The sequence below is a fragment of the Fundulus heteroclitus genome, chromosome 16, assembly GCF_011125445.2.
Source record: "Fundulus heteroclitus isolate FHET01 chromosome 16, MU-UCD_Fhet_4.1, whole genome shotgun sequence".
Lineage (NCBI taxonomy): Eukaryota > Metazoa > Chordata > Actinopteri > Cyprinodontiformes > Fundulidae > Fundulus > Fundulus heteroclitus.
In genome coordinates, this window is record NC_046376.1 from 18,809,038 (window position 1) to 18,821,262 (window position 12,225).

The 12,225-nt window shown below is 42.7% G+C and overlaps 1 protein-coding gene across 1 annotated transcript; it reads left to right on the plus strand.

Moving 5' to 3' along the window:
• Positions 1-515: 515 nt before the first annotated feature.
• notum1a (notum, palmitoleoyl-protein carboxylesterase a) lies at positions 516-8,570 on the plus strand. The gene is made up of 11 exons (XM_012876861.3): positions 516-1,142; positions 4,313-4,365; positions 4,482-4,577; positions 4,882-4,942; positions 5,030-5,088; positions 5,176-5,278; positions 5,364-5,555; positions 5,655-5,752; positions 6,772-6,919; positions 7,026-7,073; positions 7,169-8,570. Exons 1-11 carry the CDS (start codon positions 799-801, stop codon positions 7,470-7,472), a joined length of 1,506 nt encoding a protein of 501 aa, XP_012732315.2. The 5' UTR covers positions 516-798; the 3' UTR covers positions 7,473-8,570.
• The last annotated feature ends 3,655 nt before the right edge of the window (positions 8,571-12,225 follow it).

Genomic DNA, 12,225 nt, shown 5'->3' on the forward strand with positions numbered 1-12,225 from the left:
GAAAGTTTGGGAAGGACTGAAGTGGGAGGAAGAACGCAAACAGGGGAAGAAAGAGTGATGGCTGCTTTGATCTTCAGAAAGTCTGGATGAAAACCGTGCCCTTTTCTTTAAGAAACGTAAGCATGTCCGAAATTACATAAATAATACGAAACTAATAAATACAGTAGATACACGTACATTCTATAATTATAATAATAATTTAAAATACTTTTTTTCCATAAATTATCGTAGATTTTTGTCGTGTTTTTTTTTCTTTGTCACTGTGTATTCTCACTTCATAAACTTGCGGTTGAATGGGAAATGGGCATTTGAAGGCCAGTAAAAGCTACTAAATCAAATAAAATATTGTGGATCAAAAGAACCGACGCATGACATTTTTCCCTGTATAAATGAAGAAAAAAATGGGGGTAGTCTGCCACGCTTGATCGTGCCCTGAGTCCTGCCCCCGCACCAGCGATTGGCTGGGTGGACGCGCATGGGGGGAAAGTTTGAATAAAATACAAGAGTATGGCACAAGTGTTGTTCAAGCTTGTGCGCTTGATCCAGAGGCGCTTCAGTCCGTCTTGTAAAACAGAGGCTTGCCCGCTGTCTTCGTAAGTTCGAACCAGGTCCACAAAGTTTAGTGGGTGACTTATTAGTCGAATAGGACTACTTGATCCTAGTCTATAGTACATTTTACATTTTTGGAGCTTTACGCGCTCCGTCAAATCCGTGCGTAATACCCGTTTGTTCACTCAGGAAAGTTTGCGCGCATCACTCCTTTTTTATTTGTTTGTTGTATTTGTTAAAACGTCTGAGATGAAAGCCGTCAAAATGGTTCCATCACTTCTGCCGGCGCTGCTTCTGCTGGTGCTGATGCAGTCCAGCGTTCTCTGCGTGCGGAGGTTCCGGGGCGGCCGCAACCCGCAGCAGCAGCGCCGCTCGCCGCCTCCTCCCACGCACCGGGCGGACAGGGGCGACACCACGGAGAGCTTTCCTCTGGACTTCACCGCCGTGGAGGAGAACATGGATAACTTCATGACGCAGGTGAAGAACCTCGCGCAGTCCCTGTACCCGTGCTCGGCGCAGAAGCTTGACCACGACATGAAGCTGAACTTCCTGGTGAACACGTCGGTCACCTGCAACGACGGGAGTCCCGCCGGGTACGTAGCAATGTACAGCGGAGTGAAGACGGTAATGGGGTCAGATTTAGTTCCAGGGTCACCTGCACAGCTGTTGCTGTGCCCCAAGCAAGGCTCACTGTTCTCCCGGCCACTTGAATGCTTATAGTCAGTCACATCTGGCCTGAGAGGGATGAGTGATCATCTTTCAGACATTGGTGAAGTTTGTTTCCAACATTAAAATTTAGAATAGATTGCTTGTTTTCATTCTTTTAGATGAATTGACTAGGTTATTATTGATGAAAGGCAAAGCAAACCTGACTTGCATTATCCTTCTTTGGCTTAATTTGAACAGAACCTATGGACTAAAAAAGTCAAGTTTTCAACCTTTATATACAGTGTATTGTGTGGAAAACAGATGGATAGCAAAATAGTGTGTAAAATGCTGCACAAGTACAAAAAAAAAAACAAAGAAAAAAAGCAGAGGTTCAGTCAGGATAAGGTAGGATCTGGACAGCTGCTTTGCGTCAGCGGAGCGTGAAATTTGCGGAGAGCCACATGGTCCATGCTTCATTTCCTTTGCTTCAAATTAGAATGCAGGATTTGCTTTCCAGAAAGCTTAGGTTTAAGTTAGCAGATCCCTGCCCATTGGATGCCCGTCACTTTCTGATAGATGTCTGAGAACGGGATCACGTACTGTGCAGTTGGGATGTTTCTGGAGTTTAAATGTCTTTCTTCTTAATTTTGTAATTGACTGCTAAGCCTAGAAGTACTTGGTTGGGAAAAGAGATCTAAACTTTCAGATTCAACTGGTAGTTACTTTTTTAACGGAGAAGGTATCAAAATTCCAAAAAAAGCAAATTGTTTTTATAGGTATGAAAAACATATACAAAGCATCACTAAATATACTGTAAAAATATGTTATATAACCATTATTTGAACTTTTCTTTGTTACATAAATCCCTTTTTATGTGTGTCCTGTTCTGGCACCTTAGGCAAACAGTATAGTGGACCTGGCTGCCTTGCAAATGGGTCAGATTTGCGCTTCAAAAGGGGTAAATGGGGTACTTCTTCTGTCACTACTGGCTTTATTGACTTCTTCACATAAATATTTCCCTCCAACTCAAGCAACACAGTGGACAGGTGGAATAAGGGGCGTCTCTTCCGTTCGGCTTGTCTCCAATTTGCGCTCACATATCGTTCCCATGGGTTGACATTCCATCCTTTCCGATTTTCCATTTTATACAAAGAATAAACCATTTTGTATCCAGGTGTTTAAACATCTCTTCATAGTTAAGTTTTTTTTAATGAGATTTGAAGTGAACTGGTCTTTAAAAAGCCCAAATCCCATGTATAAGTCAGTCTAGGTAAATGTTACTTTCTTAAAACATTAATTTGGCTCTAATGACAGATTTTGACCCCTGGTCAATTTCAGGATTCATTGGCATCATATAACCATGTTTCCTTGAAGTAGACAAGAAAGAAAATGTAAATCCTTGGTTGCAAAAGTGGGTGTGGAACGTCCCCCTGGTGAGTACGAATTGAGGCATGACCAGTAGGAAACGTCCTCTGTTAAACAGCACCGTGTTCGGGTAAATATCTGGTACAAATTGATCAAAGCTGCAAAGGCCCAAATTGGCCAAATGATCAGCATCCAAAATGACAGCAAAGACAGGGGAAAAAAGAAGATAACTGAATATAGAAGGTAACAAAGGGATATAAAAGGACAAGATACAATGAACTAAACATGTCTTGTGCTCCCATAGGCATTCAAATATCAACTGTAATTCAGAATACATACATTTTAGATACTGTCATTTATGCCAAATCAACTGCTTTTTTTTCCACCACCTTGTTTTTGTGCACAGTAACCCATCCTGGAGGAGTTTAGTCATGCAATCACCTTGACTTGAATTCCATATCTCTTTATAGACTTGATATCCAGCCTAATACCTGTTAAAACCCAAAGTGCCATGCTGTAAGAGCAGGCTGTTTTCACTGTAAAGCTCTAAGCGCTTCAGAGACCCAGCATGATATCGGTGGATTGCCTTTCATTCGCAGTTAGGATGTTAATCCATATTAACGCCACTTTCCCTGACACCTATTAATCACACTGACACACATCCAAAGATAAAGCCCTGAAGTTCACACTTACAGGAACTTTGTTATGATTCACCTCCCCGTGTCGCACTTGTTTAGCTCGAGTGGGTTGACGCTGCCCCTTTACACCGTAGCTTGTTAACCTTCCCAAGAATGCTTCAATAAATGCTTTGTTGTTCAGAAACTGAGGGCCCTCCGCCTGCATCGCCGACTCTAGCTGGCAATAGTAACATAGAGCATGAGCCGAAGCCAAAAGTGTGATTCAGCGGTCTGAACAAGCAGTTGGAAGGTTCACGCCAACTTTGTTCTCTTTAAACTCACTCAAATGTCTTTTGGCAGCCTCTTGAGTTGAGTCATTGGCAAAGTTGAGTGGATAGAAAAATGAAAAAATCCCTGTTAGAAGCTGCTCCTTCACGCAGCAGGTTTGTTCAGTTTGAATGAAATAGTGGCATATTTTTCACAAGCGCTTCCAAAAAGCATAAGAGAATCATTAAAGCAATGCCCTCTTCTGGACTGAAACCAAACAGCATGCTTCTCAAGTATTCCAGCAATAGCTGAGTTGTTTTTTCTAGTCCTTGGTTGAAACAAACGCTACCTCTGATTCTCTTTTATATGCCCAAGTGGGCACACAGATCTCAAAAATGCTTCATTTCTCTTAAACATCTCTTGATGTTGTTTCCACCCCGCTGTGAAAATGAAGAATGATGAGCTCTAGGTTGGGAAATGATGGTACGACGTGGGATAGGGGTTGATGTTTATCTCCTGTTCAAGCATCACATCAGAGGAGAAAGTACACATAAGCTCTTTGTTCTCCAACTGTTGCCCTTTTTTTTTGTCAGTTTTTACTGATAAAAATCAATGAAGTAAAAGGACCTTTTGTTTGATTTTAAAGCGTTGAAGTCACACTTGCTCAGTTTTTTTTTTGCCGTTTAGTCAGAGTACATTACCTTGCAGTTTTCAGTCTGTGTCACGTTGTTTAAATATATTGTAAAAAAAAAAAAAAAGACTTTACATTCATTTATTCAATTCGATTTTTTTTTATTTGCAAGGAATTTATGCAGACATGCAATCCATGCTGTAAACACTGACTTTTTTTTTTGCCCGCCCTTCAGGTACTACCTGAAAGAGTCTCGAGGCAGCAGACGCTGGTTGATATTCCTTGAAGGTATGTATTTAACCAAACTCGTACAACTTCTGATTCCATCACCAGATCAAATTAGGAATTAAATAATGAAAGAACTGATCTGTGACGGTTCCTTTTCCCCCCGGTCATTTTTCCAGGCGGCTGGTACTGCTTCAACAAGGAGAACTGCGACAGCCGATACGAGACCATGAGGCGCTTTATGAGCTCTTCCAAGTGGCCCCAAACTAAAAGAGGTCAGCCTGTTTGCACTGCGGAGCGGAAAAAAGCAGACGCTGCTTTGACGTTTTTACAATCGGCAGAGACTGGATATGACGTGGACCCGTTTATAGTGTTATTAAGATCTTGCATCCAGTCTTAAAGTTGCTGCAGAATAGTTACCTGGCGCCCGCTGCAAACAAAGCAGAGATTCCACTCTGTGTCATTGCAGTGTAATGACTATAATCCATTTGGTAATGATGATGAGTAAGAGAAGGATGTGTCTGGGGTTTGGGGGGGGGGGGGGAGCCAGGATGGCTAATGATACATCTGTCTCTGCAGGCACGGGGATCCTGTCTCCACTGCCGGAGGAAAACCCTCACTGGTGGAACGCAAACATGGTGTAAGTTGACTCCTACTTCTACGCTCGTCCACTGCTGCTCCACCGAGATCCCAACCGGTGATGTTAAACTGTGCGTCACTTCTGCAGGTACATTCCCTACTGCTCCAGTGACGTGTGGAGCGGCGCTACGGCCAAGACAGAGCAGAGTAAGACTTTACGTCCTCTCAGTTAGGGCAAACATGTCGTCCCGAAAGAGGGCTTGCTTTACAACTCTTCATTTCTGTTGTGTTCAGGTGCGTATGCCTTCATGGGCTCCCTGATTATCCAGGAGGTTGTAAAGAATCTCCTGAGCAAAGGTCTGGACAACGCCAGGGTCCTTCTGTTAGCAGGAAGCAGGTATTTTTCATTTTAAGATCTCAGGAATCAGGGAAGCTTTGTTTGTGTGCTTGCCGATGTGAATGGGAATCATTTCTTTTGTCAGTGCCGGCGGCACCGGGGTCCTCCTGAATGTGGATCGCGTAGCTGAGCTCCTGGAGGGGATGGGGTACGCTGGCATCCAGGTGCGGGGCCTGTCCGACTCGGGCTGGTTCCTGGACAACAAACAGTACCACTGCACGGACTGCGTGGACACCATCGGCTGCACGCCGACCGAGACTATCAAGAGAGGAATCAAGTAGGGGATAAATCTCTAATCAGAAAGTCTTGACAGAGTCGACTGCTTTACAAGCGAGAGCATGGTTTGCTGATGCCGTCTTGTTGCCTCGCCTACAAGGTATTGGGGAAGCGTGGTGCCCGAGAGGTGCAGGCAAAGCCATGAGGGAGAGGAGTGGAATTGTTTCTTTGGATACAGAGTCTTCCCTTCAATTAAAAGTGAGTTTATCATCTGGGGCCCCCTGCTGGCCTTCTTCGGCTTAGACTGGACATGTTCATAAATGCACCAGATTTACACATGATAAGAAAATCTTCACAGCTTCAGTTCATTTCTTCACAGAAGTAATATTTTAAAGTTAAACTGATGATTCCCACAGCTTGTGTCTAAGCTGGGAGAAAATCTTTTGATTGTAACTGCATTAGTTTTCTTTCTAGTACATCCCTTCAGTTTGTGTAAACACTTTGTCATTTTGTCCTTTCCTGCTTCCATTGCATACCCAAGATCAACCATGCACTTAAAAAAAGGGTGTTCATTTCTTTTTGTAATTATGTTTTTTTATTCAATTCTAGAAATAAATAACCGTAAAATGTTCAACTCTAACTTTTAATCATTAACTACATTGTATTTGAACCATATTTCTATTTATTTTCTGGCTGACCCCTGCTTTGCCCAGTTCGCCTTTATCAAATATGACAGATGATGACCCCAGATCAAACCAAAATAACTGTGAATGACTCCGGCTTATAGATATTATTTATTTGAGCCACAATAACCAGAATATAGGAAATTTCTTCCAATCCTTGGTTGTGTGAAAAATCCCTCCAGTGGGTATAAAATGATAAAAAAAAAGGTCATGCGATAGATGGCCCAATATCTACCAAAACTTCAATGGTAGAAATTAGCGAAGGGGCAAAATCACTAATTATGGAAACTTTTTTCCATGCTTTTTTTTTTTTTTTTGAAAGCAACATTAAACTTGGCTCTTCCTGCATGACTCTACCAAATCTGCAATGAAGCACAATTCAAAAAATACAAAAATGGTAAGGAAATACAAAAAGTAAAAGTTTATGAATTAATGGAATTAAACAGAGGTCATTTGCCTGCTGGATTCACTGGAAGCCCCCAAAATGAAAACCTGTTTCGAACTTGGGTGGCCTCTGTTCGCATTTTGATTATGTTAAATTATTTATAAGGTTAACAATATTTTACGCTGATTTGCTCATCTCTCCTTGTGCAGGTCCTGTGTTTGTGGTCCAGTGGCTGTTCGATGAGGCCCAGTTGACAGTGGACAACATCCAGCTAACAGGCCAGCCTGTGCAAGAAGGCCAGTGGCGCTACATCCAGAATCTGGGAATTGAGCTGAGGAACACGCTGAAAGATGTCCCGTAAGGCTGCATTGCTGCAACTCAGGAGGAGAATAATTAAAAAAAATTGATTACTTATTCACTATTCTATTTTAATTCACGGCACGTCATCTCTTCTTTTCTTCAGAGCTATGTTTGCTCCAGCATGCCTGTCACATGAAGTTATCACCAGAAAGTGAGTCAAATTTACTGTCTCAAGAGACTTTGCGTGTAGGCTTTCCTTTTTTTTTCTGCTGTGAGCTAACAGCGCCCTCTTGTGTTGCGATCCAGCTACTGGATCGACGTGCAGGTGAAAGGGACCTCTCTGCCCCGGGCCCTGCACTGCTGGGACCGCAGCCTCCATGACAGCAGGAACAACAAGGCGCCGCCCAAAGCCTGCCCCGTGCATCTGATTGACAACTGCCCCTGGCCTCACTGCAACCCCACCTGCCCGACCATCCGGGACCAGTTCACGGGGCAGGAGATGAGCGTCGTGCAGTTCCTCATGCACATGGGCTTCGACGTGCAGAAGATGGCTCAGCAGCAGGGCATGGACCCGAGTAAACTACTGGGCATGCTCAGCAGTGGCAGCTAAAAGGGACCGACAGTCCTATTTTAAGCTAGAACCAAGCAGGACTGGACGGTCTCTCTAGCCTGTCTCCCATAACCGATACCTCTGTATCCCCCCCCCCCCCAACACACACCTCACATCCCATTCTGTTGCTTTCTGACCTCCTGTCATCCCAGGTGCTTCGATTTGAACCTGAAGTCGGGTTTAACACACCAGTCTCCACCACGACCAGGCACCACTACCACAAATGATCTTTTTTTTTTTTTTTTTTTTTTAAAAAGCAAAAACAAACTAACGTTGTGAATGTAATCCAGTTTTGAGTATGCTACAACGGACCTTGCGTCTATAGTGCTGTCATCGTTTTGTACAGAATAGATTAAGTCAACTCAATGATGGTACAAAAAACAAAATGCTGTTTATATTTTAGGTAGTCAGTAGAGTTGATAACAAACAAGAAAAAAGCTGTTACCTCTTGTGTATTAGAGATTTATTCCCTTAGATGTCTAGTTTCTAATAGAAAAGCACATCAGGTGATGTGTTTAGCAAGAAACAGGGTAAAATTATGAGAAAAGCACGTAGTCCGCAAAGCTCTAAAACGAGGAGGAAAAAAAAACAAGTGAAGGGTGCTTTTATTTTATATGGAAGGTACCCAAATGGAAAGTGGCCAGATTGCATCGACGGTTCATACTGCCATAACCGTGAAAATAAGCTGACAAAGTTGGAAATAGGTACTGGCTGGTTAGAGATTGTTACGATATGATAAGCTTAAGTAAAAGCACCACAGTTTCATGGTATTTGCCCCGAGATTTAAAGCAAAAAGGTGCAAATTGATTTGATTTAAAACAGAAAATGGCAATTATTCCAACCGCTTCTAGAATGACCAAACATTTTCATTATAACTGCTATTCATTATATATGCTATCCTAATATATAATAATGCACATAATCAGTGCCATTCCATTTCATAATCTATACTATAGTCAATAAAAATCAGTTCTGAAGGATGATTTTTTTTCCTCTCCATTAAGCAAGCTTTTTACAAATAAAAGAACACCAACACCTTGATGAAAACAGTTAAATGTGTGGGAAAGTCATGATCTGATGCCTCACTAAAGTGAAATTGCTTAAAATATAAAACATTTTGATCAATTTGCTGATGCAAGTAAGTATAAAATAACTGAGTGGGTAATTAGTTTAGGTAGCAGCTCAGGTACCATAGTTTTAATACAGTGTTACCTTAAATAAGAGTGAAGCGTGACACACCTTTTAATTTTCCCACCATGACTTGACGGTGTTTTTTTGCAAGCAGAAGGATTTCCAAACAACCAAAATCCAAGTCTTTCCCATTCTCCACACAGCCGGAGAAAATGTCAGTTACAGTCGCCGGGGTCGCATTAAAATAACCTGAATCTGTAGGAACTGTGTGGTGAAATGTTTCGGTCATTTTCAAATGGTAACTTTCTAAAACCTCCATACCTTGGCACTTGTAACTGGTCCGCGCCTGACTGGAATCAAACTTGCAAATTCGACTGAATTTTAGCAACTGAAGATTTTACTAAATCAGTTCTGATCATATTTCTGAAGTGGTGCTAAGGTGGACCTGGAACCGCGTTACAAATAGCCACACATGCATGTCACAGTGCCGTTAGATCCTTACCTCCTTCTTACGGGCTGAGTCGTCATCAGAGGGGAGTTGGGACCTGAGTGGAGGAGGCACTCTAATGTCAGGCCACTTCCGTACACCTCAGCAGCCGTCAGACTCAATGCACGATGAGCATTTAAAGGGAGACAAATGTTGTGTATTGTATATTGTATGAGTATTTGTATAGATTCTTTGGAAGTGTTCATTCACCATCTTAACTCGATTCTTATATTTCACCATAGAGATCACGTTTTAATATAATGACAATGTTTGTGTGTAATGATGACTTTATAAATGATGCTTGTAAAGGACCTCTATTTTACATCGTATCAGAAGACGGAGAAGTATTACTAATTGTAATTTTATTCTGTAACATATTTTTTTAACAAAACAAACAAAAAAGTAACTCAAGCTACATCGGTAATTTTTACATATTTATTTTGTTATGTAAATCATATTTATAAGTGGTATTTTCGCAGAGAAGTGATTCTTTGTAAATTGTAAATACATAGCTGTTCTTTGCTTTGTGCTCATTGCATTTCTTTGTTAACCTGACAACAGCCAGCTGTATGTATCGCTCCGCCTAGCTCCACTCACATACATCTGGGACACGGCTGATTGAAAATGATTTCCCCAACCAAATTTTTGGTCTGGCCAATCAGGACGCAGGGCGGGTGTTTCATGGATGTGACGTAGTGGAGAAGCCACCGTGAGATTCCAACAACAATGGCGGCTCGCATCGAGGAAGCAAGCGTTAGCATTGATGCTGCTATTTCCTCCGTGTTGTCCAATCTATCTGATATTGTTTCATTAAAAGAACATCAGAGAACGGCTCTGAAGGCTTTTGTTGGTGGAAACCATGTTTTCGCCCTTCTCCCGACCGGATTTGGCAAGTTTTGTTTTCCGGGGCGCGTACGCGGACGCGCCCCGGAGCGGTTAGCGGTTAGCGCTAACCATATTGGGAGGCCTATTAGTCCTCAACGCGGTCAGCCCGGGATCGACTCCGACCCGCGGCGCTTTGCCGCCTGTCTTCCCCCTCTTCCTGTCAGCTCACTGTCAATAAAAGGTGTGCCACTACAGTGTTTCCCGCATGGATTTGCTTATGCGAGGCGGAGCGGGGGGGGTGGATGACTTTTTCTCCGCGGGGGGGGGGGGGGGGGGGGGGGGGAGGTGGACGACACGTTTTCCGCGGACCGGCTCGCGGAGCGGAGGGGGGGGGGTGGACGACACGTTTTCCGCGGCCGCCTCGCCAAGATAGCGCTGCGGGAAACCCTGCACTAGAGCCGCAAACACATAAAAAAAAAAAAAAAAAAGGTTTTTTTTTCCGGCGTCGGTCTCATCAGCGTCACGGGTTAGCTTCGGTGTGACTGGTTGAAATAGCACGTTGATAAAGATGACAGACAAGTGGCTTATCCAATCATATGCAAGGAGTTTTGATAAGGCCCAGCCTTCAGTAAAGGCAATGCCTATGGCGGTGTCCCAGATGTATGTGAGTGGAGCTAGGCGGAGCGATACATGCAGCTGGCTGTTGTCAGGTTATTTCTTTGTATCACATCCAAAAGAAAGACATTACATTGTATATATAAGGTGAACATTTCTCAGCTGTCTGATTTTTATTTTTTTGTTTTAATAATCAATCCCCCTTTTAGACTTTACAATTTAGGAGCCAGTGTGTTATTTGTAACTGGGCCTCATATTTAAATGCCCCCCCTGCTCAACTCTGTCCACGTGCTAAATTGTACACCAAAACAAAAGAGAATCTATTTTTCTTGTCTCATCTGGGATTATTTCAACTGGAGTTGAATGTAATGTCAAAATTCAGTTCTCACTTCGTTTTTATGCCTTTCTTTGTAAGATACTTTTATTTGGATGGCTGGATGGATGGATGGATGGATGGATGGATGGATGGATGGATGGATGGATGGATGGATGGATGGATGGATGGATGGATGGATGGATGGATGGATGGATGGATAGGACATGTAAAAAAAATCTGGAAATATAGATATATTTCCATACTCTGCTTAATTTTAGTGCACTTCTCCAGACCTGGAAATGGTCTAGCCAAGCTAAGCCAAGCCAACTTTATGTTTAAGCACTTTAAAAACAGCACAACTAACCAAAGTGCTGAACAGAGAACATATTAGTGAGCAGTAAAACACAAAATACAAGAAGACACACAAAAGATGTCATAAAGAGTCCATTTTAGCCATCCGTCCGTCCATCCATGGCCTATATCACTTAGCCCTGCAGGGTTGCAGTGGGGTTGGGTACCAATCTCCAACAGTCATTGGGCGAGAGGCAGGGTAAACCATTGAGAGGTCGCCAGTCCAGCAACTCAATCAAATGAAATAAGCTCTCTCATGCTGGGTCAAAAGCCAGCAGAAAAAGGTGAGTTTTCGTAGCAGATTTAGAATATACGATGACGGGGTCTGTCTAACGTGCACTGGCAGGTAATCCTAACGTCTTGGAGCTGCCACAGAAAAAAGGCTCTGTTCCCTCTGAGCTTCTCGACACGTCCAGGAGAAGCTGGTCCGCGGACACGAAGGATCAGGAGGGGCAAATGTATTCGTAAAAGCTCAGAGAAGTAGGACAGGGATAGACTGTTTAAAGTTTTCAAAACAAATAAAAGAATCTTAAAATCGGACTCTAAATAAAATACCACAATAATCCAGGATTTCCAGACTGTGTAGGGACCTTGTACCTTGCATGTGGTGTTTTCTCCCTCCCTCTCAACTCCCTCCAGAGCAACAAGTTTTTTTATTCCACTTTATTTACCTATGAAATTTGTGGGTGTGGCACCATGTCCCGACATCTTGTCTTTCTAAGCAATCCTCGAGTAATATTGTCTACGCACTGGATTAAAATGCAATGGTGCCTGTCGCAAAAGTTTCAATTTTGAAAGATTTTCGGGCAGTTGTTCCAGTAAAAAAAACAAAAAAAACAGCCTTTTATTCATAAATCACTAAATCATAGAACACTAATCCTACATGTTGAAGCTTTGTACTGGAAGTGTTGCCTCCCTCTCACGTGTTTAAGCTAAATTTGCCATCGCTTGTGTATAATCATCTCTCTCGGCTCATGTGTAATTTCTGTCTTTAATGGAAGTTTTTAACCTCCCTCCCTGTCATTACG